Source organism: Puma concolor, chromosome B4, assembly GCF_028749965.1.
Source record: "Puma concolor isolate L17-30 chromosome B4, mPumCon1.1.hap2, whole genome shotgun sequence".
NCBI lineage: Eukaryota > Metazoa > Chordata > Mammalia > Carnivora > Felidae > Puma > Puma concolor.
Genome location: NC_141673.1, coordinates 70,181,670 through 70,208,546, shown reverse-complemented (window position 1 = coordinate 70,208,546; position 26,877 = coordinate 70,181,670). Strand labels below are relative to the sequence as shown.

Genomic DNA, 26,877 nt, shown 5'->3' with positions numbered 1-26,877 from the left:
TTAGCCAAGAGCAAAAAATTTTCATGTTCTTAAATTCACGACTGTAGCTTGAAAGCACTGGGCACAGTATTTTGTTGCTTGCATTTTTTATCCTGATTTGGTTAAGGAGGATCCTGCCCTGTGGGGCTCTTGTTGAAGGAGCCACCCCATAAATAAAAGGAGGAAAGAAGCCAGCTGAGAGGAGGGAGGCCTGGAAAACATCGCTTGTATGAATCACACCTGACCTCCCTACTTATTCCCTCTCCTGCTCTCCTCAGCCAAGCTGTTACTGCTCAGACCTGTATGTCTCCTCTGCATCCCAAGTATGAAATGTCAAAGGCAGCAGCCAAAGGCAGAGGTAGTCAGGTCACTATTTCACAGTGGTTGCCACCAGTTCTGGTGTACTGACAATGAACGTGGGTGGGTTTTTTTTTTTTTTTTAACCTCTGTAGCCTTTAACTTTCAGTACAGCGTTAGGTCAAGTGGCTACCCAGGAGTAACTGAATGCTAGGTGGGTGAGATCTAGCATCTTTGGAACCAGAGAGGGCATTGGGTATGAACAGGTAGAATATAGTATAGACTCCAAACTGTAATTGGATATTTATTTGATATTTTTCCAGAAAGACGTGAGTATTAACAGCTAGAGACTGTTTACTTCCTCGACATTTGAGACATTTGCCTAACACCCTAGTGGGGTCGTCCAGGTGGGGAAGTCAGTAACCATACAGAAGCCATGATCTCTAAAATAATTTTACCTGATAAATTTTCAACCTCTCTTCAAGTGTTTGTTTGTTTGTTTATTTATTTCAACGTTTATTTATTTTTGGGACAGAGAGAGACAGAGCATGAACAGGGGAGTGGCAGAGAGAGAGGGAGACACAGAATCGGAAACAGACTCCAGGCTCCGAGCCATCAGCCCAGAGCCTGACGCGGGGCTCGAACTCCCGGACGGCGAGATCGTGACCTGGCTGAAGTCGGACGCTTAACCGACTGTGCCACCGAGGCGCCCCTCTTCAAGTGTTTTTAAACTTAAGCTGCTGAACAGGAAAGATTGGCCTTCAGGGTATTTTTGTTTTTGTTTTTCCAAGTTTTTATTTAAATTCCAGTTAGTTAAAGCAGGGTAATATTAGTTCCAGGTGTAGAATTTAGCGATTCATCACTTACTTACAATGTGTGGTGCTTATCACAACAAGCACCCTCCTTATTACCATTCCCCCCCACATCCCCTCCAGTAACCCTCAGTTTGTTCTCTTTAGTTAAGAGTCTGTTTTCTGGCTTGCCTCTCTCTCTCTCTTTGTTTTCCCCTATGTTCGTCTGTTTTGTTTAAATTCCATGTATGAGTGAAATCATACGGTATTTCTCTGACTTATTTCACTTAGTATAGTACTCTCTAGCTCCATCCACGTCATTGCAAATGACAAGATTTCATTCTTTTTGATGGCTGAGTAATATTCCATTTGTGTGTGTGTGTGTGTGTGTGTGTGTGTGTGTGTGTGTGTGTGTGTACACCACATCTTCTTTATCCATTCATCATTTGATGGACATTTGGACTCTTTCCATAATTTGGCTATTGTTGATAATGCTGCTATAAACATCGGGGTGCATGTATCCCTTCGAATCAGTATTTTTGTATCCTTTGGGTTAATACCTCCCTAGTAGTACAATTGCTGGATCCTAGGGTAGTTCTATTTTTAACAGTTTGAGGAACCTCTATACTGTTTTCCAGAGTGACTGCATCAGTTTGCATTCCCAACAACACTGAAAGAGGGTTCCCCTTTTTCTGCAGCCTCACCAGCACTTGTTGTTTCATGTGTTGTTAATTTTAGCCATTCTGATAGGCGTGAAGTGGTATGTCATTATAGTTTTGATTTGTATTTCCCTGATGATAAGTCATGTTGAACATCTTTTCGTGTGTCTGTTAGCCATCTGTATGTCTTCTTTGGAAAAACGTCTGGTTTCAGAGTTTTTGTATTTCATCTTGATGCCATTTGACTTGGTAGAAAAGAGTAAAGATAAGGTTTTGAGTAGGTACCAAGAAAGGCATAGAGGTCAGGACTTGAGTAATTCATCACTGAATAATCAGTCATTTAAAGAAGTGTATCAGTATTTATCATGAGAGACTATTAAAATTTTACTTCATATAAAGCAAAACTGTAGGAAAGGAATTACTTTTTAGTTCTCTATTATTTCAGTGTCCTGATGGGTGAGTTAGGCCTGGAGTAGAATTACTACTGAAAAATCCATCCCTAAAAAAAAAAAAAAAAAAAAAAAAAAGTTTTGTTTATAAGTCAGTCTTTTAAAATTCAGACCAGGCCAGATTTCTTTTTTGTTATGTATTCTTTCCAACCCTACATTGAGTTTCTCCCTTTCTCCCAGTTGCCTAGCAGGGCCTTCTGCCAAGTGATGGGAAACCTGGATTTCACAGCAGCACAAACCTGGTGCCCTTTTCCCTAGCATTGCATTCCAGTAAAACCATATCAGAGTTTGACCTAGTTATTTCACACAGACAACTGTTGCCAGGTCATTGAGGCTTTCCTCCAAATAAAGGACCATGGTCTTCTGTCACACAGGAAAGACGTGCACGCAGACCAGACTATCCTGGAGCTGCCAGCCAGCCTGTGTGGCTGAGCAAGGGCCATGCAAGGGAGAGTGCCTAGAGCCGCGTGCAGATGTGGATCTTATTCCAGATCTCCTCCTTCAGACCTTCGATGAGTCCTGCTGGATGCCACCAAAGGCAACAGAATGTGGGCTACAGAGAACAAGTGGCTTTTGTATACTTTTCAGACATCTGTAATGATGACCAGGTTTTCATGACTAAATTCCACCACAGTTCACCTCCCCCTTTGTCACTGCAAGGAAATTTTTCATTTTTTCCCCCTTCTATGTAAAAGTTTCCTCTAGCAACTGCCCTGATTGTCACCAATAGTAACATCCTCATTGAAAGGAAGAGAAATTGGGGCACCTGGGTGGCTCTGTCAGTTAAGCGTCCGACTTCAGCTCGGGTCATGATCTCACGGCTTGTGGGTTTGAGCCTTGCATCATACTCTGTACTGACAGCTCAGAGCCTGGAGCCTGCTACGGAGTCTGTGTTTCCTTCTCTCTCTGCCCCTTCCACACTCATACTCTGTCTCTCTCCCTCAAGAATAAACATTTAAAGAATTTAAAAAAAAAAAAGAGAGAAATGGAAGGAGCCTGAAGGACTTTGTGGCTGAATTGAAAAAGACAGGGCTTAGCATTTTTGTATAGCTTTAAATACTCTTCAAGTTTATGGGTGTTAAGTAGCTGCAATTTTAAATAAAAGAGTTGGGGAGTGGCCCCAGCCTAACACACTGTTGTGTCTGTTGTCCTGGCCCCTCCCTGCTCCCAGCTATAGGGTCTCAAGGCAAAGTCACACTGTTTGTGATTGGAATCCTTGGTTAAATGGCACTGTGATGGGGAGTGTTCTGAGTTAGGCCAGCAGCATGCACTCCACAGGTGAAGGAACCTGCTAAATGGGATATGTTTTGAATACTAGCAAGAAACCTGCCTCCACTCCGTGGTGGAAAAGACAGGAATGACAAGTATCAGGCTGTATACCCTCAGCAAAAGATCTGCCTTTTCAAAAGTGTGAAGTAAAGGAGGAAGGAGTGCTGGTAAAATTAGGTGATTTTTTTATTAATTGATGGTAAATGCAGAGAAGAATTAATCGCATTTAATGACTAAGTGTTTCCACCAAAGGACTGCAAAATGCAATCTCCCCATGAGTTTTTTTTTTTTTTCAACGTTTTTTTTTTTTATTTATTTTTGGGACAGAGAGAGACAGAGCATGAACGGGGGAGGGGCAGAGAGAGAGGGAGACACAGAATCAGAAACAGGCTCCAGGCTCTGAGCCATCAGCCCAGAGCCTGACGCGGGGCTCGAACTCACGGAGCGCGAGATCGTGACCTGGCTGAAGTCGGACGCTTAACCGACTGCGCCACCCAGGTGCCCCTCCCCATGAGTTTTTAATGGAGAAAGAAGTTAAAAATTTTTAAATATTACCTATCAGTTAAAAAGTAGTCTGATTCTTAAACAACAGCAACAAAATTCACATGAGCATCCTGACAAGCTGTGTGAGAAACACAAACCCAAGTTTTTGCTTAGAGCAAATTAAAATAATTCTATCCAAATCCACATGGTAATAAAAGTTGTTTGACTCTAGTAGGTCCGAGTTCTGCCATTATTTCTTTGTTTTTAAGCCATAAAGCTTTTATGCTCTGAACTAAAGGCTTATTTATTTATTGTTGCTGCCAGGGTCATTTGTTTATTTGTTTTGTTTGCTGGGAGTGAAGGGGTATCTTCTGTGGATTCAGGAACATATACCAACAACCATTGTAGCTTTTGTGTTTATCAAAACACAAAATGTGTTTATGCATCATCTGGCATATGTTTAGGGTTATAAAGTGGTACCTTCTTAAAGTGGTGAGGTCCAGAGAGAAGCCATGAAAATATGGCTTAGGAAGGATGGGATTTTCATAAATAGTGCTTTGTCTTAGATTTTTCTTCTTGCTAAATGAACCTCCGTACTTCAGATAGGCACCTCTGGTTATTGTGTTTATTTGCAAACATTATTCTCCTTTGCTGTTCGAGGAGGGAATAATTCTGAGATGATTGTGTTTACATACATAATACTGATAGTTTCCCATGTGTTTCTAGAATAATCATAAACTGCTTAATTCAAGGACTTCTTTCACCCAGAACAAACTGTGCTCGCAAAGATCATGATGACCGCGACCTCTTAGTTAAGTAACTAGCAGTGGATTTCTTTTTCTCAGTAAACACGATGATGTATCTATTAAAGCCAGAAAATAAACACTTATAATTGACACTTTGAAAAAATTATATTAAAATTTGTTTTCCCACACAGGAAGAATTTAATGGAAAACCCGACTCCCTCTTTTTTAATGACGGTCAGCGAAGAATCGACTTTGTTCTAGTGTATGAAGATGAAAGTAGAAAAGAAACCAATAAAAAGGGTTCAAATGAAAAACAAAGGGTAAGTTTTTTGTGTGTGCTATTGTCCGTTTTATTTCTTATAATATCGTGAAATGAAAAAAAAGTGCTATTTTTATGTAAGCAATAAAGTGAAACTGGTATTTGAAATATGATATACCAAACATACTTTCATATTTTCTCTGCTCATCATTCCCTCAAGGCATGTTAACAGATATATATTTTTTTTAATTTGAAGCAGAAACTTCCTCAGGCTCTTAACCTCAGTTGGTTTCACAGCCAAAGGCAGACTTTATTCCAAGGAATTGCATTTTCTATCTGTAGAAGAGATTTACATTAAAATCATACTTGGCTATTTGCAACTAGGTTGGGAAGGGACGCTGATGATTAGTGATGACAGCCAGTGTAGTAACCACTAGCCTTCAGTGTGCTCTCACTCATGGATGCTGGGTGCCTTTTGTATGCATTGTCTCGCTTAATTTTTACATAACCTACGAGGTGCCTTCTGTTATGTACCATTGTAGATGACCGAGTTGACCCTTAGGTTACAATGATTGCCCAAGGTCACCAACAAATAGTGGAGCCATGGTTCAAATTCTTGTCTTGAATTTAGAACCTGTGCTAGTCACCTCTTCCATTTTCTATCACTTCCTTTTCATCCGTTGCCATTCAAGCTGCTCCTCCTTCCCTTTCCTCTTCTTCAAGTTTTCTTAAGTAACAAGACTATTTTTATCTTGAGATATTAAACCATTTAGTAGCCTAGGGTTATAACATACCTGGATCTCCTTTACCTGAACCCAAACTGTGTTAAGCTGAAACAGGACAAAAAGAAGAGAGCATACATAGGTCACTTTTCCCCCACTTTGAAAACAACTCCCTTATTCTTTGTTTGTTTTTCTCACATCTATGCTATTCATATACACAGCTTAAATTATTCTCTCTGGACTTTCTCTCTGAAATACATCATTCTTAAATCTATTGATTTCTGCTCATTATTTCAAACCAGCTGATGAAACCTGCTTAAAATGAAGCAATCATGCCTGTTTCGTGTGTTTATTTTGGAAGGGGTAAGTTTCGTGTTTTGCATTCACATGGTATCACAGAGTAAACGCAGGCACCGGAACTTAACATTCACATTCTAATTCTGCCACTCCAGTTATTTGGAGTAATTCTAGCTGATATGATAAACTAGTTCTGAATTACAATGTCTTAACATAATAGACGTTTACTTATTTCTCATGTCAAATCAGAGGTAGCATCCCTGTTTGGCAGTATGGGTTTAGGGGTACGGGTAAGGCTTGGTCCCTTGCAGTCATTCAGGGACCCAGGCTGACACAGAAGCTTTGCCATATTCAACAGGTAGTTTCTAAAATCATCCTAGGAATCAACATAAATAATAATTTAAGAGAGAGGATGGAGAGGATGTGCTTCGTTACCACTTTGGCCTGGAAATGACGTCAGTTTTGCTACATTCTATTGGTCCGAACTCTGGAAAATGGAAAATGTATTTTCTGGCTGGACAGCCATTTCTCTGTAGGAACTCCACATTGTAGAAGTGGAACATGAATCTTTGGTGGACAGCAGGCTAGTCTTGGCCATACCTATTAACTGGCTATATGACTTGAATGAATTTTCTGGTCAGTATCATATTTCATTATCATTTTTGAGATGCATATTATTTTTACATTTTGACATCTTTAAAATCAGGGTATGTCTTACAAATGGCATATCATAATTTCGTTGGCTGAATTTTTCTTATGGATATGTAAAATATTGGTTCATCACACACTAATGGCATCTTAGAGTCAGGGAATGGGAATTCCAGTACCTAGTCCATAGGCTTATGGTAAGGATTAAGTAAAATATTATGTAGAAATGTGATGTAAATTGTGAGCACATATTAAATCCTATTAGATAATAGTAATTCCTATGCCCTTACTCTTATTTGTGGCTTTCTTAAAACAGTGTGCTAGCATGAAATGCATGACTCCTCTTTTGTTATTATATGATTTCATCACTAGAGGAATGTAGCTTAGAGTGTTTTATCATTTTCCTGTGGACACTAAGATATATTCTGTGCAGTCATAGTCACCGTCATCAAATATTCATTAAGCACCCCTATGCCAGTGGAACTGCCTGCACTAAGCACTATGTAAAGTAAGTTAAACAAATCTAATCCATTAAAGTGTAAAGGAAACAGTTCTGGTTTTAGACAAGAGCTTCACTGCCATGGTGAAGGGGCCCTAGAGCTGCTTACATTATTAATAAGTGCTGCATTTGCTTTACCCAGAAACAGGTCCCAGGGTAACTCTCATAAATCAGGAGAAAAAAAGTCATTAATTTGGCAGTCTCTGAACTCATGGATAGATGTACCATGATGTTGGTTTTTCTAACCCGTGCTTTGAAGTGCTTTGAGACCGTGTTTGTACATATTCCTTAGACTCCACCAGAATTTAAAGCTCAGTTTTGGAATCACATTTTTATTAATCAGAAACACATTTGTGAGTTCCATCATACCCTCTGTCAGGCCTTATTCAGGATTTAGGACTCCACCAAGGAAAGGCAATTCGAAAATCCTGTTTTCTTTGAGAGAAAAAAAAAATTATGTGTAAATCATACTGATTTCCTAAAGCAACACCAAGGTTGACTTTGTCAGTGGCTGATCTAAAGAGTATTGTTAAATACTTTTCTAGAAATGGAGAAAGAAGTAATAGGGCCACAAAACATAGAGGAGTAAAAGGCTACATCTTCCCATGAGCAGAAGAGAAAATATTTTTTCTAGCTAAATCTCCAAATAGCATGTCATTTTGTCCCTTTATACTAGTGAAAATACCTCAGGAACTTCACACCTTCCTTTAAAAAGTACAAATCAGGGCACCTTGGGTGGCTCAGTGGGTTAAGCGCCTGACTTTGGCTCAGGTCATGATCTCATGGTTTGTGAGTTTGAGCCCCATGTAGGGCTCTGCTCTGACAGCTCAGAGCCTGGATCCTGCTTCAGATTCTGTGTCTCTCTTTCTACCATCTCTTTCCTGCTTGCACTCTGTCTCTGTCTCTCTCTCAAAAATAAATAAACATTAAAAATATTTTTAAATAAGATAAAAAGTGTTAATCATTTAGATTAGGGCATGGGGAATGATAATAAGTTGTTTCAATAATGCATGCCCATTTAGCCTACACTATCCTGGGCACTGAGTCAGTTTGAATGGTTTTTGTTTTTGTTTTTTGTTTTTCTGCAAGAACTCAAAATGTCTTAAATGCTAAAGGAAATGATTTTCTCACTTAAGAAATAGCCCTCCATTAAAGCATCTGGGCACCTGGGCAGCTCAGTCAGTTAAGCATCTGAATCTTGATTTCAGCTCAGGTCATGATCTCACTGTCATGAAATCAAGGCCCAACTCGGGCTTTAAGACAGAGCATGGAGCCCACTTAGGATTCTCTCTCTCCCTCTCCCTCTGCCCATTCCCCATGTGCGTGTGTGTTCTCTCTCTTAAAAAAAAAAATGTAGCCTAGAGGTAAAACCATTTCTGGGTTGGATAATTTATTGACTTAAAGAGGTCGTCAGGAATTGAACTCCTAACATCCTTTGCCCTGCCAGCCTCATTATGTTTCTGTTCTTAAACTGACTTCACTTGTTACAAGATGGCTCTTGTACTCAAGGCATCTGGAGGTGAGAAGAGGGAATGCCCTTTTTTAAGGGGGAAGAAAGCTCCCCTAGAAGGGCCCTAAGCAGACTTGCCTTCACAGTTCATGGTCTGTCACAGTCTATTCCAAAACTTCTTGTTGGCAAGACAATGGAATTACTACTTCCCATCACTACCACAGACACATGAAGATTAGCCTTTCATCTTTTAAATTGCCTGATCACCCAATACCTGGAAAACCATCAGGCTTTTCTTAGCAGTGAAGAAGGGGGAAGTGACTGACTGTTCAGTAGGTAGCCAGCAGTGTGTGGCATAGTACATGATTAGTGATATCTAAATATGTTCCATGTACATTATGAAGAGCAGAGATGTTCTGAATAAAACAAGTTTCTATATTTTTCTCCAACCCCTTCTGCTTAGTTTTGTTAGCAATGCTTCTTCCACTTCCTTTTGCTAGAACTGCGAACAAGTGGCAGAATCGATCTATTTTGAATTGTGTTTCATATGACCCTTGACCTCCCTTCCAACATATGAGTTTATGACCAAGTAAAGGTAGAATTCGGGGGATGGTAAAGAGGGTGGAGGGGTCTAGGTAGCATAAAGACCATATAAGCAATCCTAAGTGTTTTATTCATTTAATTTTTTATCTGCACAAGCCATTCCTAAAAGTTGACAGAAAATTCATTTCCTTGAAGTTAGATGAGAATTTTTGTATGGAAATGTAAATTTGTATTTCATATCTGACTTTAAGAATTCTTTAGTATGCAGCAGAAGAATCTGGCTGGTGGACACCATAGAATGTGAGGTTTTTGAGAAATGAGCAATCGAATTAAATTGTATCCAAACTTTCAAATAATGTGAGACAGCTAACTAATTGGTTCCAGATCCTGTGAGCTTTTTAAAACTGTTATCCATTGTTTTAGATGAGTTATCATGAGGCTGGAAATGTTTGCCTAGAAGCCGGAAGAGATCTCTTTGGACATGTTTCAAAGTTCATCAAAAAGTTCTACTACAGTGAACACATTATATCTTCCATTTACTGAGGTTTTATACATTTTTTTTAAGTTTTTTTTTTTAATGTTTATTTATTTTTGAGAGAGAGAGACAGAACATTAGCTGGAGAGGAGCAGAGAAAGAGAGTGGGAGACACAGAATCTGAAGCAGGCTCCAGGCTCTGAGCTGTCAGAGCCCGACGCAGAGCTCAAAGTCACAAAATGTGAGATCATGACCTGAGCTGAAGTAGGACGCTTAACCGACTGAGCCACCCAGGCACCCCTGAGGTCTTATATTTTTTAGTAAACTTTTATAACAGTGTCCATGAAGATCTTGTCCATTTTTTTTTTTTTTAATCTCAGGTGTACAATTTAGTGATTCAAGACTTAGATACCACACCTGGTGCTCATCACAATAATTATAATCCTTAATCCCCATCACCTATTTAACCCATCCCACTCTCCTCCCCTCTGGTAACCATCAGTTTGTTCTCTGTAGTTAAGAGTCTGTTTCTTGGTTTGTCTCTCTCTTTTTGCCCCTATGATCATTTGTTTTGTTTTTTAAGTTCCACATATGAATGAAATCGTATGGTATTTATCTTTCCCTGATCTTGTACTTTTTACTGTTCTTTTTTAAAAAAAATTTAATGTTTATTTTTGCAGACAGAGGACGAGTGGGAGAGGGGCAGAGAGAGAGGGAGACCCAGAATCTGAAGCAGGCTCCAGGCTCTGAGCTGTCAGCACAAAGCCTGATGTGGGGCTCAAACCCACGAACCATGAGATCATGACCTATGCTGAAGTCAGATGCTTAACCTACTGAACCACCCAGGCACTCCTTAACTATTTTTATTTTAAAATTGCGTTGATATTGTCAGAAGCACTTTAAATTGTGGTTTGTGATTTATTGTGTATAAAGTCCATTGGTTTTCATAAGTTCTACCAAGAAACCTTGATAAACTCTTTTTAGTTCTAACAACTTGCAATGGATCTTTTAAGTGTTCTCAGAAAAAGACCACATTATCTAGGAATGATGAGAGTTTTGCTCTACCTTTGCCATCTTTATACTTCTTTCCTTTCCTTGTCTAGGTGCAATGGCTAAGACCTCTTGAATAAAACCAGGAACACATAGTAGTCACTATTATAGGGTTCCTGATTTTAATGGGAATGTTTCTAAAGTTTCCCCGTTAAATATCACAACTGCTATCAAATTTTGGCAGTTTTCCTTCAAAAAAGTTAAAGGAGTCGCCTTCTAGTCCTAGATTGCTAGGAGTTTTATAACTGGATTTTCAATTTTATCAAATGCTTTCTTTTGTATCTATTGAGGGATCACATGGCTTGACTCCTCATTAAGTCTTATGTGCATTAAATATATGGTCGTTTGTGGCCAATAGATGATAACAGTATAGATAACTCAAAAATCATTTATTATTGACGTTAGCTCGCAGTGTACGTTTTTCCCAGTCATTAGCTCCTTACTTATGCTAATACTACATTAACATAGTTTATTTATAATTCGTTATAAAGTATTTGAGGTCACTTACAGAAATAATATCAAGAATGAAAAGTAATTAGATGAGAAACACAGAGTGACAAATGTAAAGTCCAAGAAAATAAAATGAAGCCAGGTGTCAGAGTAATAAAGTGACTTTTTAAGTAAGCATAGGTCCTGTTCAGAAGTTAGTGTTGAGCTATAAATTTGCCTCTGGGTTTCCTAGTAGCCAAAGAAAATGGGAGATGTTATTAATAATACAGTCTAATGTCTTAACACAATAAAAATAAAACTGTCCAAAAGAAACATAATGTTTTGATAATCTCCCAGAAAGAAATTTATTCCATGGAGCCTCATAAAAGGGAAGCCATGATTGACTAGACTTAACATTGGCCTATCTTCTCCAAATTGAAGAACCAAAGGGATGGCAGAAGGGGATTATGAAGAATCAGAACAGTATAAAATAATTCCTGGAAATGACATGTTCACCACAGATAGTCCATGAATTGGAAACCTGAGGCTCATCTTAGGATAGGTTAAGAAGAAATGATGGTAACCATTGTTGGCTGGTTTTACCTTCCCAGATAACTTTTGGTAAGTGTCCTCTCTTCTATTGTAGGGAGCAAAATCAGGTTTAGCTTCAACTCGTTAGCATTTTAGACTAAGGTAGGGAGCCCTTTATATTTTTATCTCCTTTCTTTACACCCTCCTTGCTTATACTAGGATTGTAGGTTAAAAGGAATAAAGTAAACTAGAATCAGCAGTTTCACATCACAGCTACAAAATGTGTTGCCTGGTATAAGCGTGTTTGGTTTTATTTTTGAGTACTCAGTGTAAGAGCAATGAACCCAAATCTTCTTATTCCCAAAATGGGAAGTGTCCTTGGGCCCAGACTGTCCTTAGAACAGACAAACAAAAAGGACCCTGAAATCCTAATAAGTAAAACCTGATTCTTCCATTTCATCTCACAAAGATGTGGAGAACAGAAAATCCTTTCCTTTCCCTGCCTGGTCCTTCTGAGATCTGGCCTTAGGTTTGAAGGAAGAAGCTGTCATTTGCCCTGTCCCAAACATACACGTGTCTCACTTTTTAAAAGGTATAAGATGGGGAGAAAGAACTATGCTGAATTTTCATAAGGATTAGGCTTGAAAGGGCTAAATAATCACAAAAGAATAGCTGCTGTATATACATAGAGAAGGCGTGTTTTAAAAGCAGTGTTTCGTAATTTTGTCTGAGAAGAGGCACTTGTTTTGCTCCTTGAAAGCAGATTGTTCAGGCAGCATTGTGTACCTACTGAGTCAGAATCTCCAGGAGAAGAGCCCAAAAATCTGCATTTGAAGCCAGTGCTCCAAGTTGTTTGTATAAGTAAGTACATTTGGAAAACCTTTCACTAAAATGTTTACAGTAGTTATCTCAGCAGTGAGATGTTATTAGATGATAGTTTTCCCCTTCTCAGAAAATTTCTGTTTTCTAAGTTACCCACAAAGAGCATTTGTTTCTTTTATAATTACACCTAAAATGTTAATTTATAAAGAAAATTTGAAGTGAATTTCAGCTAAATATTCGCTTCCATTCCATGCTTATTATTTAGAATGCTCATCTTTTTTCTGTCCCCTAGAGAATACACACTACCTACTTGAGTAAATTCCTCATCAGATCAGTCCACTCACATTAAATATTTTATCACCAACATGTGAACTTAAATTAAATCCCAATTAAATAATTTATTCCATTTACCAAACCTTGAGCACATGATATATAACTAATAAATAGCGTTTAGAGTAATTAGACAGTAATTTTTTTTTGTACAAATTAAGTACCTTTAACTTATTCCTCATTCATCTTTGTAGGCTTAACCAAGATTGGCAAGTTGAAAAATACACTGACAGCATCATCAGTACTTTGCCTAACAAAGCTGTAAGAATATGTGAAATTAATCTATGCATGTGTTTCATTAATCCCAACTGATTTGTGCTTTATTATCATTACAGTGTGTTCAGTAATTTCACTTTGTAGGCATTACAACCCCTATTTTTTTATCCTGAAAAAGCTGGGTGACATAAAGAAAATAGTAGATTGGTGTTTACAATCAGTATTATTGCTGTGTAATTCACAAGCCAGTCTTCCCCACAATGACTTTATTAAGCCAAATGAGATGTGTAATCTAAGGTGCTTAGGGACAGAAAGCTTCCTTAATTATGCCCGTCTGTCCTTTGTGATTTTGATTGCTTTTATTCTTCATTTCTCTGACAGCTGTATTAACCTCTCAAAAGAGATACGAATAAAATTCCAGTTTCTGGGGTGGAATAGAGGTTCTTACCCCCAGCATCATTCTCCACCAATAGTAATAGAATCACATCCATCTTTTTCATGATGTACACAGATCCTCAATGATTACAGTCATTTTGGCTTTACTAGAAGTAGGTTAAAAAAAAAAAAAAAAAAAAGATCCAGGTTACAATGCCGCTGAATTTGTTCCCCTAGAGACAGAAGAATTTATAGCACAGTCTGAAGTATGACTGGGCATTTTTCAGAGCCAAAAGAGTCTAGTTTGGTTATTTTGTGCTACTAAATACAAACCGTAGACTATAGAGCATGGCACATAGTTTAGGTTCACATATGTAAGGCTTTCCAACAAGGCACATAGATCACTTTTAGTTAGAAATTGTGTGACCTTATATTTCACTTTTTCAACAAGTATTTATTGAACAATGGCCATGTCAGGCAGTATGCAATATTAACTTTCTTTCATTTTAACATGGAGGACAGCGCTACCTTAATTTTTTTTAAATGTCAAGAATGCTGTTGCTTATCTAAGTGTAAATTCTATGGAGAAGCAAAGATGATGATTTTATATTAAACAGATTTAAGCAATCTTAAGTAGTCTTTTCCTGATATGTGCCTGTTTGACAAATACTGTGGCATATGCTAATTTACTTTAGCTACCTGACAAACCCAAAAAACTGGTTTGATCAATTTTTAAAATATTCCACTAGTTCTTTGTGAATTGCCTTGCCAAAGGAAAATAACAAGAACTGTCTTATTAAAATAACTCCAAGGTGATAGATTAACATGTTTAAGCAAATAAAAATGTCCTATCCTTGATTCAGCTGTTTAAGTATTTATAGTGAGTGGTAAAATAGAGGGCATAATAAACCAACTCCAGGGTCTACCAATTATCTTGAGAGAAATCAGGTAAATATCTCAGGAGTTCTTTGTAAAGAACTAGATAAAAACTAAAATAGGATAAATTAGTACAACCTTTCTGGAGGGCAGTATGGCAATACATATTAAAGAACTTAAAATTGCATGCGTTCTTTGATTTAACAATTCTGCTTCTAGGACTTTATCCCAAGGAAATAATAATGGATGCACAAAGACTGTTCTACAATGATTTTCATAATAGTGAAAATTAGGAACAACCTAAATATCCACCAATTTGAGATTTGTTAAATAAATTACAGTACATCTCTACAAGAGAATATTACCAAGTCATTAAAACGAGACTGAAGAAAAGTATTTCTAAGGTTTTCTGCATCTATAATATTCACATGTACTGTATACTCTTATCAGTGACCTCCCTTATTATACACAGAAATGAGGGAAAAGCAAGGAAATGTAAAGATATATTCACAACTTTCAGAGAGTGAAGAGGACACACACACACACACACACACACACACACACACACATTCTCTTACACACATATACACATTCATCAGATATCAGAAAAGGTAGTCTGAGGACCGGGATGACCAAGCAATACAGGAGAGTCAAGAAGAGGGCTGAGTAATTCAACATTAAGGTCCATTTCTTGGAGTTCCAGTATAATAGTGTTATTGGCGACCTACTGGAGGATTAGGGGGTCACTGGTGCACACAGTGTGGAAGCCAAGTGAATTGAGGTTAACTAGTTTTGTTTAGATATTAGGCATTAAAAAAGAGAGATGGACCTCTAAAGCCTGTAGGGGAAAGAGAGTTTTATTATTTATTTATTTATTTATTTATTTATTTATTATTTATTTAATGAAATAAGGGAAGTTGAACAAATTTAAAGGCAGAAAAAGAGGATATGGCTAACATGTCTATAAGGTTTATTATGGGTCAAGCATGATGCTGAGGACTGTTTACTCATGATCATATTCAATCCTTAAAGAAACCTGGGATAAAGCTATTTATTGTCTAATTTTTGAAATGAAGCCACTGATACTGGTATGATTTAGATTATTTGTCCAATGTCATAGAATCTGGGTTTGAATTTTGATTCTGCTAGATGCCATTATTTTCCAAATGGAAAACCAAATTGGTAGGAGCTAAAGGGGCGATTTGGTAGAGTAAAATCTGAGAGGAGAGAGCCCCATGAAGCCATTAAGGAGTTGTAGCATCAATTTAGGCGTTCCATAGAGGAGGAGACATGTCTTCTGCAGTTCAGCATGTTACCACAGTCATGGTGATACAGCTGATACAACCAAGACAGGAGTGGTTTGTGTTTGGTATGTTGGATGACAGAACAGCCCTCCTGTGAGGTTGGTTCATTTCCAGTTCTCTAAACCATCCCCCTTTGTCATCTAATAATTCAGACTCCAAGGTATCTGGAAATCACTTGATACTCTGGATGTCCCTGAGCTATCTTGTGCTAGCACACTCCAGAATTAAACTGTATCTCTTCTTTGTTATACTCTATAATAATTGTGAGTAAAAGTTCGTGGAACGTTTTGCGGGGGCTCAGGAAAGGGGAGCTCAGTTGCTACAGTCAGTAGCAACTCAATCCATTCCTGTATAATAGGCAGCCATCGATCCACCATCCACTCAATTTATTCATTCATCAAGCATTTATTGCAGGTTTTTTATAGGTCTAAGTGCTGAGGATCTCAAGATTAAAAGACACATCTCTAGAGGCAGGGATGGTAATCGAAGAGTGGGTAGGGCCATGGAAGGATTTAATATTCTTAAGGATGGGAAACGCTTAAAGTGTTTGTTGGCTGAGGAGTAAGAGCAATGAAGAGGAAAGAATAAACAGAAAGAGAGAAGATATTGCTGAAAGCTCAAAAGAAGATAGGAAAAGGATGTAGTCTTGTTACTGCAGGAGAAATGGCAGCTAGCTATTGATAGGTAGAAGGGAAGACACTAGCAGGGGTTCACGTGAGTGGCTGCCATTTTCTCTGCAAAGAAGGAGGCAGGGTCACTTGCAGAGTGTCAAGTCTAGAGTTAGGTGTGGAGTGTGAGGATTACCTTGAAAGTTTGGAACAGCTCCCTGGTGGATGAGTAGGGGCCAGGAAGGAGTGGACCTAACTGTAGTGGTAACTGTGAATTTGTAAGAACGCCAGTTAACACAGTTAGGTGATTTCGTAATGCCAGCACTTATTAAAATAGCCATTTAGTCACCAGAGAAGTCCCTCTTTTGACGGATTCTCCTGCTCTTCTAACTAGAAAGACATTTGTCTACAAGAGTGAATATCTTTGGGCCTGAGCCTTCACATTCTAACTGAAATTTTTCCTGACTGACTTCTAAGGGATACAGAAGACACAGTCATGGATCCTGTTAATGAGACAGTCTGGGTTGCCCTTTGTACAGCTTCAGGATGAGTCATCTTCCCTGAAGGAGAAGAAGTCAGAGTGTCTGGTCTACTCAGAATACCCACCCCCTCCCCTGTACAGTGATATAGGTTTTAGGCTAACAAGTTTTCCCTAGTTATGGTTACTGTATCAGTCAGGATTCTGCCGGCAAGTCACAGAAATGAGCTCTAACTTAAGCAGACAATGAGTTCTTCCGAAGGATGTTAGGGAGCTCACAGGTTCTTCTGAAGGGTTAGACAAATAAGCCTGGAAACCAGGTATTCAGGAGCAGCACTGACCGGCAGTGATGCCCACAATCTGCCATAACCTCTACTTCTGTTCTCTCTGGGACCGGCATTCACTCTCCCAATACCCAGCAAGATGAGTTCTGCTTGGCCCAGCTTCTTTGTGTTGCCAGCTTCAGAGTGAGAGTCTGGAGTGCTTGGTCTGATGGACAAGGCCTAGCTCGTATGCAAATAGCTGAACTTCACAGGAGACCAGGAAGGAGAGTGTCTGAGTTTTTATCTACTCTAGTGGACATGGGCTCTGGGGAGAGTTGAAATGTTGGGTGGCCATAAAGAACAACAAATGCCCATCACAGTATCATGAAACACATGAAGAAATGTTTCAGCCCTTCCATATTGGAAGGTCGTAGGTCACTGGGTGCTGGTTTCTCTATAGTCCCCCTATAGCAAACTATTTTAGATTCTTCTTTTACTCTTCAGTACTTTACAGGATGCCTCTCAGGAGTGTTTGTAGAATGAATTAAGAAGCATCTGTTGAATATGTTCTTTCAACAAGCATGTATGGAGCAAATACTCTGTGGCAAGCACTATGTTGAACATTGTTTACAGGATCGAAGAATGCTTTTAAGCAATAGTAAAGAAAGGTGCAGTCAGGTACAAGGACTGGACCACCATGCCAGAATGAAAATGTGGGTTAGGATCTAGACTGAAGAAATACTGCTTAGGTAGAAGCAGGATGAGTCTGAAGGAGCTTCCCAAGTTGAAGCTGGGGATATGGCAGGTCAGGTCGCTTGTTCATATTTAGGGAAGTTGGTAGCACTTGCTGGGTTTTCTCTAAATGACCATTGCACGCTCAAATTGTAACAAGCAATTAAAAGTATTACATTTGGAAAGCCCTTAGACCAGTCTCTGCCATGTTGTAAGTACTGTATAACCATTTATTAAATAAATAAAAATTAAAGCAATGTTCTGTTTCCATACTTCCACAAAATATGTTAGGATTCCACTTGGACTCAAATTTAGCCAAATACTAGGTATATTTTTTTCACCTTTGGTCTTTGTCATACAGCACCCCCTCTTTTCTATTTATTAGCCACTTTCCATGTTCTAGGCACTTTGATAGCACAGCAGCTCAGCCACTGCTCTGCCCCTTCACAATCGGCAAGTTGTGAACAGTGCTCCCTGGGCAAAGTCGCCTGACTGCTTGATTACCAAGGCCATGATCCACTAATTCCCCTATCTTGTTAACTGCTGAAATAAAAAAATGTCTATTTTTAAAATTTTTTCTTAACGTTTATTTATTATTGAGAGACTGAGAGAGACAGCATGAGCAGGGAAGAGGCAGAGAGAGAGGATGACTCAGAATCGGAAGCAGGCTCTAGGCTCTGAGCTGTCAGCACAGAGCCTGACGCGGGGCTCGAACTCACAAACCATGAGATCATGACCTGAAGTTGGACACTTAACTGGCTGAGCCACCCCTAAGAAATATCTATTTTTTTTTTTTTAATCTAGCTTTTTCAGTTGTCTTCAGTGGGAGCATTGGTCCAATTAACTTTCTGTGATGACTAGAAATGTTAATTCTAGTATATGTGTTTTGGGTGGTTTAAATCATACAATCCTCATGAGACCCTCAAAAGGAGGAGTGAGGTTTTTTTCTCCATTCTAAAGAGGAGGAAAATGAGGCACAGAGAGTTGGTTTCCTGCCAAGGGTCAAGGAGCTGATAAGTAATGGCACCAGGATTTGAACACAGGCAGTCTGCTTTCAGGGTTTGTATGCTTCACCCCGTCTTCACTCATTTTCCTGCTTTCATGAAGCACTATAGCTGTGTCATCCTCACAAGTGTTCTTTTAAAAGGTTAAACAAGTTTCTACCTCGACATGATTTCCTTACAGCTTAGGACACAGCTTGACAAAAGCCTAGCCAGGTACAATTTAATATCAACACATACAGTATATTCTGCATCTTTTCAAATAGCTGTGTAACATGGATGGAGCTGTTATCGATGAATTAGTTCCCAACTTTTGTAGATTTAGAGGACTGTATCTTCATGTGCATTTCAGTCTTGCAGAGAAACATTCCTTTAAATTTTGTCAAATTTGTGATATTTTATTGAATTTGTTCAAGGCATGTAGAGATGAAATATACATATCCAAAAATTGGACCATTTGAATGTCTGATATGTCTAGAATGTCAGATCTGGGCTAACTGGTAAATAACATCAGTGAATGGGACTCAAACTCCATTTGTGTGCCAAAACGCTTATAAGTTAAAAAAAAAAAAAAGTTTCTGGAATTGTGCTGAAGCCACAGACTTTTATGCATCCCAAATAGCCAGAAATCCATGGAGACAACGAGGGCCTTCCAGAGTGATAAGTGAGTCTAAGTATACTCCGTGGCATTTCACCTTGGAATCTAATACCCACAAATCACCAACAGCCAGAGCACCTTCATTGCTTATGTGCCATTTTGAGCAGATATATCTCTTCCTCAGATACAAACTGGTTTTGTTTTTTTTCTTCTTTGTAAATTTATTTTGAGAGAGAGTGCATGCCTGCATGCACAAGCTGGGGAGGGGCAGAGAAAAAGAGAGAATCCCTACCAGGTGCCACGCTGTCAGTGTAGAATCTGATGCCAGACTCAGTTCCACGAACCCTGAGATCATGACCTGAATTGAAATCAAGAGTCCAGCACTCAACCAACTGAGCCACCCAGGCACCCCTGGTTTTGTTTTTCTTAAAAAAGACTTTTTCTGCCCTTGGTAAAACTAAAGGGCCTAACATAGTTTCCAATTTCTTTTGACAGAGTAAAAGAAGAGCATATGAATCTAACCTCATCTGTGGTGGCCTGCAGTTAGAAGCGACAAGATCGGTAAGTGTTGGACCCTTCCCAATCTTTGTCTGACTTTTGCTCTTGGGAACCTGCGTGTCTTTTGCATTTGAAACTTGCAACTCCAGCCAGGCCCTGGTTGTAGGCTGGGACAGAGTCCGTTAAAATCTGCATTATAGGTGTGTTTGTTTCTGATCAAAGTCAGTACATCTTTTTTAATAGCCAAAGAATGTAATACTGAATGCATGTATAAGTGATTTTTTTCTTCTTTTATATACAAAAAGCAATCATTTACAAAAAAATTAGAAAATTTAAGAATAGCAAAAATAAAAATCCTTTGTATTTTAATCATCCATAAATAACCTTGTGGTCCTCCTAAATTCTTTTATTACCCAAAATATATACATTTTTCCCTTTCAAAAAGGAATTATTTCATGGTCGTATAATTTGCTTTTCTTCCTGTTAATGTGTAGTAAATGCATTTCTACATCAACATCTTTTTCTAATGAACACATAATATGATATTTAACAGATATATAATACATTGAAGAATCTTATAATAGGTTAGAAAATTTTAAATTATCATTAAACTAACACTGCAATGAATATTCTAGTGTTTTTCTTTTTAGTCACCAATTTGGATGGAATGATGGGCAAATTAACAAGTTTGTTTTTGTTTACTTAAAATAATAGTAATTTGGGGACCACCTGGATGGCTCAGTCGGTAGAACATCTGACTCTCGATCTCAGGGTCGTGAGTTCAAGCCCCACATTGGCATGGATCCTACTTTAAAAAACAGTAATTTTATGAGGGGAGTATGATAAGGAGTGTTTAATTACTTGCTCAATAATTTGAACCAAGAAATTATCTTTAAGGCAAATATGTATGATGGTGGGCAAGACTGTTTTTATTTTATCTCCACTTTTCCCAGTGTCCTGTGTTTTAACTGCCAGCAACATAAGAAAAATCCGTGTGTTTTAAAATTATGAAAACAATTGTTTGGTTTCCTGGTTTGTGTGTTTGTTTTTCCAATGTAGATTTTGGATGATAAGCTTGTATTTGTAAAAGTACATGCCCCATGGGAAGTGTTATGTACGTATGCTGAGATAATGCACATCAAATTGCCTCTGAAACCCAATGATCTGAAAACGCGGACCTCAGCCTTTGGTAATTTCAGCTGGTTTACCAAAGTCCTCCAAGTGGATGAAAGTATCATCAAACCAGAGCAAGAGTTTTTCACTGCCCCATTTGAGAAGAACCGGATGAATGATTTTTATATTCAAGATAGAGATACTTTCTTCAATCCAGCCACCAGAAGCCGCATTGTAAGTCTAAACCAAGTTCAGTTGCTGTCTTGGAGTGATTTGGAACATGCTGTTTGAATAATTAGTGGTCTGGTTTGCTTGGTTTATTTTTGTTTTTAAAAAATGCCCCCCCCCCCCACAAAGAAAACAGATTCTAGTTACAATAGTAAAAAATGGTTTGTTAGTTACACAGAATAAAGCTTGCATTCTATTTTGGAATTTTTTTTAGGTTTACTTCATCCTCTGTCGGATCAAGTATCAAGTAAGAGACAATGTTAAAAAGTTTGGGATTAACAAACTTGTCAGCTCTGGGATCTACAAAGCCGCTTTCCCTCTCCATGATGTAAGTCAAATGGCAAAAATGAAATGAGAGAAGGGCTAATCTTCTTGAGCTTGAGTTTCTTCTTCCGTAAAATGAAGATAGTATATTGGAAGACTACAAGCTCATTTAGGGCAGGAACCAGGGTGTTTTGTTCACAGCTGAATCCCAGGCAAAGAGAAGGCCCTTGGTTTAAATGAGTGAATGAACGAAGGAATGAAACCATAGCTGTCCCATAGTTCATGTGGAAAGCAGTGCAGTTTAGCAGTTAAGAGCATGGACTCTGGGCCTTGCTCTCCCACTGTCTAGCCGGATGACCTTATAAAAGTCATTTAGCTTCTCTGTTCTTCAATGTCCTCATCAGTAAAATGGGGATCATAATCATACCTACCTAATAGGGTTAGTTGTCATGAGGATTAGTGAAATTAATCCATGTCACATGTTACAGCCATCCTTGGTGTAGAGTAAGTACAATGTAAGCGTTGGCTACTTTCCTAATTACTGACAGATGTTATTATCAACCAGAAAAGTATTCAGTTCTTTTAAAGCAAAATATGTGTTAGATCTTCTTGTGTATCATTTTCTGTCACAGACATTTTCCCCCTGAAATATCTTCTCGCTGTGCCCTGGAATATCACAAGGCTTTTAAAAAGGCATCTGTCAGAGTTCTTGTCGTGATGGCAGTACTGCATAGTGTTGACATTTTTTAAGGACTGCGCTCGGAGATGACAGCAGCTCCTCAAATTCAAGAGCACTTCTCTGGCCGATAACATCGTTCATGAAATGAAAATTTTAAAATGTGGCTGCTTCAGACCCTTAATGATTCCATAAATGCAGGGATGTTCTATCGAAGCTCTTTAAATAAATTCTGTCATTGAAATAAATTAAATACAGTATTATAGTGCACGGTTGCCTTGTTACATTCACGATCATTTTATCTGAATCTCTAAGACCAAGAAAGCCAAGAGTGAGGTTGATCATTGCTACCGTGTAGTACGTGTTCTTGTGGATGAAGACATTATTGAAATGTACTGTATATGATAATAAACTAGGACACAAAAGAGCCACTTGATACACGTGTGTAAATAGAGAACAGCGAGCTGAGTGGAGAAGGTTCTGAGCTTCCTGGCTAAGAGACCCAACATGGCAGCCCGGCCTGACAGTCCACGTGTTTTAAATTTCAACCCAGAAAAATTAGTGATTATAACATGACATGAACTTTGGGGACACTTGCAAATAGCTGTCATGAATATTAATCAGGGATGCCAGAGTTCAATGGTATTCAGTTGGTATCTGCCCATGCCCAGTTCTTTTCCACAAAAGCTTCTTTTAGGTGCAGTGATCCCAAATCCAGGCTAAGGAATGGCCTCCTTGTAGTACTTGGAAGGGAAGTGAATGGCGGTCAGGACCCATGTGAAGGCTTAGCTGGTACAGGAGGAAGGAAAATGAGTCAGATTGGAAGAGTGACTGAATTTATGTAGACGCAGGAATCTTTGTTTCTTTGAATAAGCTAAGTGTGTAACATGTCAAAGTTCTTTGTGTTTTATATTCTACGTGTTGTCACAGAATAACTGCTGAATTGGGGGGGGCGGGTACGAAGATGCTGGGGTTTTAGAATTGACCTTGGCACTAACTAGTTAAGGCCCTGGTTCCCCCGGGCATCTAAGGAGGGTGCTGGATTATCAGGTGTTCCTGCACTGTGGCAATTTGGGCATTTGAATAGCCCAATTTTTAACTGTTTAGGAGTGGCACATTTATAGGACATAAAGCCTCTCTGGGTCTCCCACCAGGTACCTGAGGTGTTCTCCAGGATTGTAACAACCAAGCATTCCTTCCCACCCGCATTTTCAAATGGCCCTAAGTGATTAATAATACCATTGGTTGAAAAACACTAAAAATTAGATGATCTTCCAGTAAGTGAGTGCCCCTTATTCAAATAAACAAATGGCTGTGAAGTCTGAGTGCCACATTGACTAAACAGATTTGTGAACACATAGTGATTGTATGTTCCCTTCTTTGCTTCTGCTTCATAGTGCAACTTCAGCCATAAGTCAGAAGATCTCAGCTGCCCGAACGAACGGTACCTTCTGTACAGGGAGTGGGCTCATCCTCGAAGTATGTACAAAAAGCAGCCCTTGGATCTTATCAGGTGAGGTGTTGTAGAGAGCATGCCAGTGGGAGGACTCAGGATGGCTCTAATGGCATCTAAGGATGACAGTATACAAAGAGTATGGCCAACCAGGGAAGCTCACCCGCTGAGCTTCATTGCCTAGGGTTTTTACTGAAGCTTCATTATGTAGGCATGACTCATTGAATCACTGCCCATGTGGCTCAGTCTCCAGCCCCTTCCTCTTCCAATATGCTATGGCTCAAAGCCTCAACTCTCTAATCACATGGTTGGTCTTCCTGGCATGGCCAGCCCGCATCCTGAGTAATCCCATTAGCACAAACTAGGGGCTCTCCATGAGTCACCTCATTGTCATAAACTGTTAGGTGTAATCCCAAGGGTTCATCATGAATAACAAAGATATTCCTATCTTGGGAAAATCCAAGGTTTTTTTTGTTTTGTTTTGTTTTTTAACATTTATTCATCTTTGAGAGACAGAGAGAGAGAATGAGTGAGAAAGGGGCAGAGAGAGGGAGACACAGAATCCGAAGCGGGCTCCAGGCTCCGAGCTGTCAGCACAGTGCCTGATGCGGGGCTCGAACTCATGAACTGTGAGATGAAGCTAAAGTCAGACGCTCAACTGACTGAGCCACCCAGGCGGTCCAGGAAAATCCAAGGTTTTAGAGGTTATGTCTCAGGAATTGGGAATGAAGACCCACCATATTCTTCATTACACAGGAGTAGATGTTAGATTTAGCTTAAATTGTATGGTGAGGTATACAAGTTTTCATGGCTTTCCTGTATCTGCCATTAGATACTATTTCACTATATCTAACAAGGTGTAATGACTAGCTCAGCGCTTGTTTTTCTCAAAGCACTAATGTCAGCTGCTCTCTAGAAGTTTTTGATGTTCGGATAAGGCTGCTGGAGATAGACCAAAAATAACCAATAAATAAAAATAAGGAAGTAAACAAAATTTCTGATTGCAATGAAGAAAATAACAGTGATGAGATGAGGTGAAGGGAAGGGGGTGAAAAAAGTTCTGTTTGAGCAGGTGACACGAACGGACACATGGATAGTGAAAAGGATCCAGAGTTTTGTGGATTTAGAAGAAGTCATTCCAGGAGTAGGGGCAGCTTGTGCAGTGGCCCAAGCCACAGGGACATGGGCAAGTTTGAGGAGATATTGCAGACCTGTGCTACTTGAGAAAAGAGAATCATGAGACACAGGTTAGAAGGGTGTAGCAGGAGTGTGGAAAAGCATTTAGACATTAAGTACAATGAGAAGCAGTTGTGATATTTTAGATATTCAAATAATTTTACCTGATTCACATTTTGCAAAGATGGTGTGGAGAATGGATGACGGGGGCCACAGGAAGCAGGGAGCCCAGGGGGTAAGCTGTGAGGGTGGCTAGAGGAGAGCTTTTGGGAGCACAGTTGGAATGTGTTAGAGGGGGAGAGTTGACAGGTCTTGGTTATGGGTCAGATGTAGAGCGAGGAGAGGAGAGTCTGGTTTCCCCCAGGTTGGCCTAGGGCCCAGGGCCTATTCTTTCTACCATACTTCAGTACCCACCTACTTGGGAAAACCACTTGACCTTAAAAGTGAGAGTTTCAAACACTGAATAGTTTTTGTTTTGTTTTGTTTTACATTTTATTATGGGAAATTTCAAACATCTACAAAAGGAGAGAGAATAATACAGCAAAACTGCATATGCCTCCCCAGCTCTAAAATTGTGAACCCATAGCTAGTCTTGTTTCATTTTTATCTCTGCCTCCTTGCCATCCCTTTCCGTTGAAGCATGTTGAAGAAAATCCCAAATATTATTATATTTCATTAGTATCTATTTCTAAATGGCAGGGTCTCTTTTAAATGCAACCTGAATATTTAAAGTCATCAAATAATCAGTGTTCAGATTTTCCTGATTGTCACGAAAACTATTTTTTTAAACAGTTTTTTTTTTTTTTTAGTTTAAATCAGAGATCCAAACAAGGTCCAAATGTTGCAATTAATGTATCTCTCAATTGTCTTCTAATCTATGAGTTTCCCCTATTTCTTTCTTATTTTCTTATACTTGAGGAGGTTCTCCATTCTCTATATTGCTGATTTCATTGTCCCTTGTGGTGTCGTTGGATTTGTTCCTGTGTTCTGTGCATTTGCTTTCGCTAAGTAATTTGAGCCTCATTTAAAAGTTTGATCTGGGGGCGCCTGGGTGGCTTAGTCGGTTAAGCCAGTTAAGACAGCTTAAGTCAGTTAAGACAGTCTCTCTCTGTCTCAAAAATAAATAAACATTAAAAATAAATGAATAAAAAGAAATAAAATTTGATCAGATTGCGGTTTACTTGGTACAAGAATACTTGGTGTGGGAGTTTCATACTTATGCCAGAAGGTATATAAGATCCTGTTTCCTTTTGTGTGTGATGATAGCAGCTGTTAATGATCATTGCTTAGATTCATTTCATAAAGGATTTTATTTTGTTATTTCATTTGGTCATACTCGAACTTCTTCATTTTTTTTTTTTTTAATTTTTTTTTCAACGTTTATTTATTTTTGGGACAGAGAGAGACAGAGCATGAACGGGGGAGGGGCAGAGAGAGAGGGAGACACAGAATCGGAAACAGGCTCCAGGCTCTGAGCCATCAGCCCAGAGCCCGACGCGGGGCTCGAACTCACGGACCGCAAGATCGTGACCTGGCTGAAGTCGGACGCTTAACCGACTGTGCCACCCAGGCGCCCCAAACTTCTTCATTTTTTAACTGGGTTACAATTATGAAGACGCACTTTGCTCTCAACTCTGGGTATCCTATAGAATAAAAATTTAAAAGAAGATGATTGTACATGTGTAAACATTTGAAGCTGACATTCATGTGAGATTAGTTTGCTTTTTTTTTTGTTTAATGTTTATTTATTTTTACAGCAAGAGCATTCACAGAAGCAGGGGAGGGACAGAGAGAAAGAGAGAGAGAATCTCAAGCAGGCTGCACACTGTCAGTGCAAAGCCCAGCCTGGGGCTTAATCCCACAAACAATGAGATCATGCCCTGAGCTGAAATGGAGAATCGATGCTTAACTGACCTAAGCCACCCAGGTGCCCCAGATTAATTTTCTTTTACGTTAAACCTGTAGCATCGGCAGGGTGATGGGTTTGATGGGTTCTTAATCATTCTTTATGGGGTTGTTGTTTTTGTTTTTCTGGTAAAAGAACAATTTCCCCACTATTTTAAGTATATTTTGCTAAGAAAAATACATTTTTTAACTATTCTGTGGCCCTGGTCCACATGCTCCGTTCATTGCTTCTCCCTAATAACCCCTGGAGCATTCAGGCTGTTAAACCTTCATCTATGGTCTCCAGGGATTACCAGAAGGGAAACGAGTTCTTTCCCAAAAAGCAAACCAAACAAACCAAAAAAAGCAACCTGGAGGAAACAAGATTTAAAAACAAGAAATTTTT

General features: G+C 39.0%; 1 protein-coding gene across 2 annotated transcripts in view; it reads left to right on the top strand.

Moving 5' to 3' along the window:
- ANO6 (anoctamin 6) overlaps positions 1–26,877 on the top strand; it is a 199,765-nt gene that overhangs the window by 111,102 nt on the left and 61,786 nt on the right. For both annotated transcript variants that reach the window (XM_086713599.1, XM_086713600.1), the window contains 5 exons: positions 4,865–4,993; positions 19,675–19,740; positions 20,737–21,024; positions 21,233–21,346; positions 23,356–23,471. In XM_086713599.1, the coding sequence (XP_086569725.1) occupies positions 4,865–4,993; positions 19,675–19,740; positions 20,737–21,024; positions 21,233–21,346; positions 23,356–23,471 (713 nt within the window). The remainder of the gene's footprint in view (positions 1–4,864; positions 4,994–19,674; positions 19,741–20,736; positions 21,025–21,232; positions 21,347–23,355; positions 23,472–26,877) is intronic.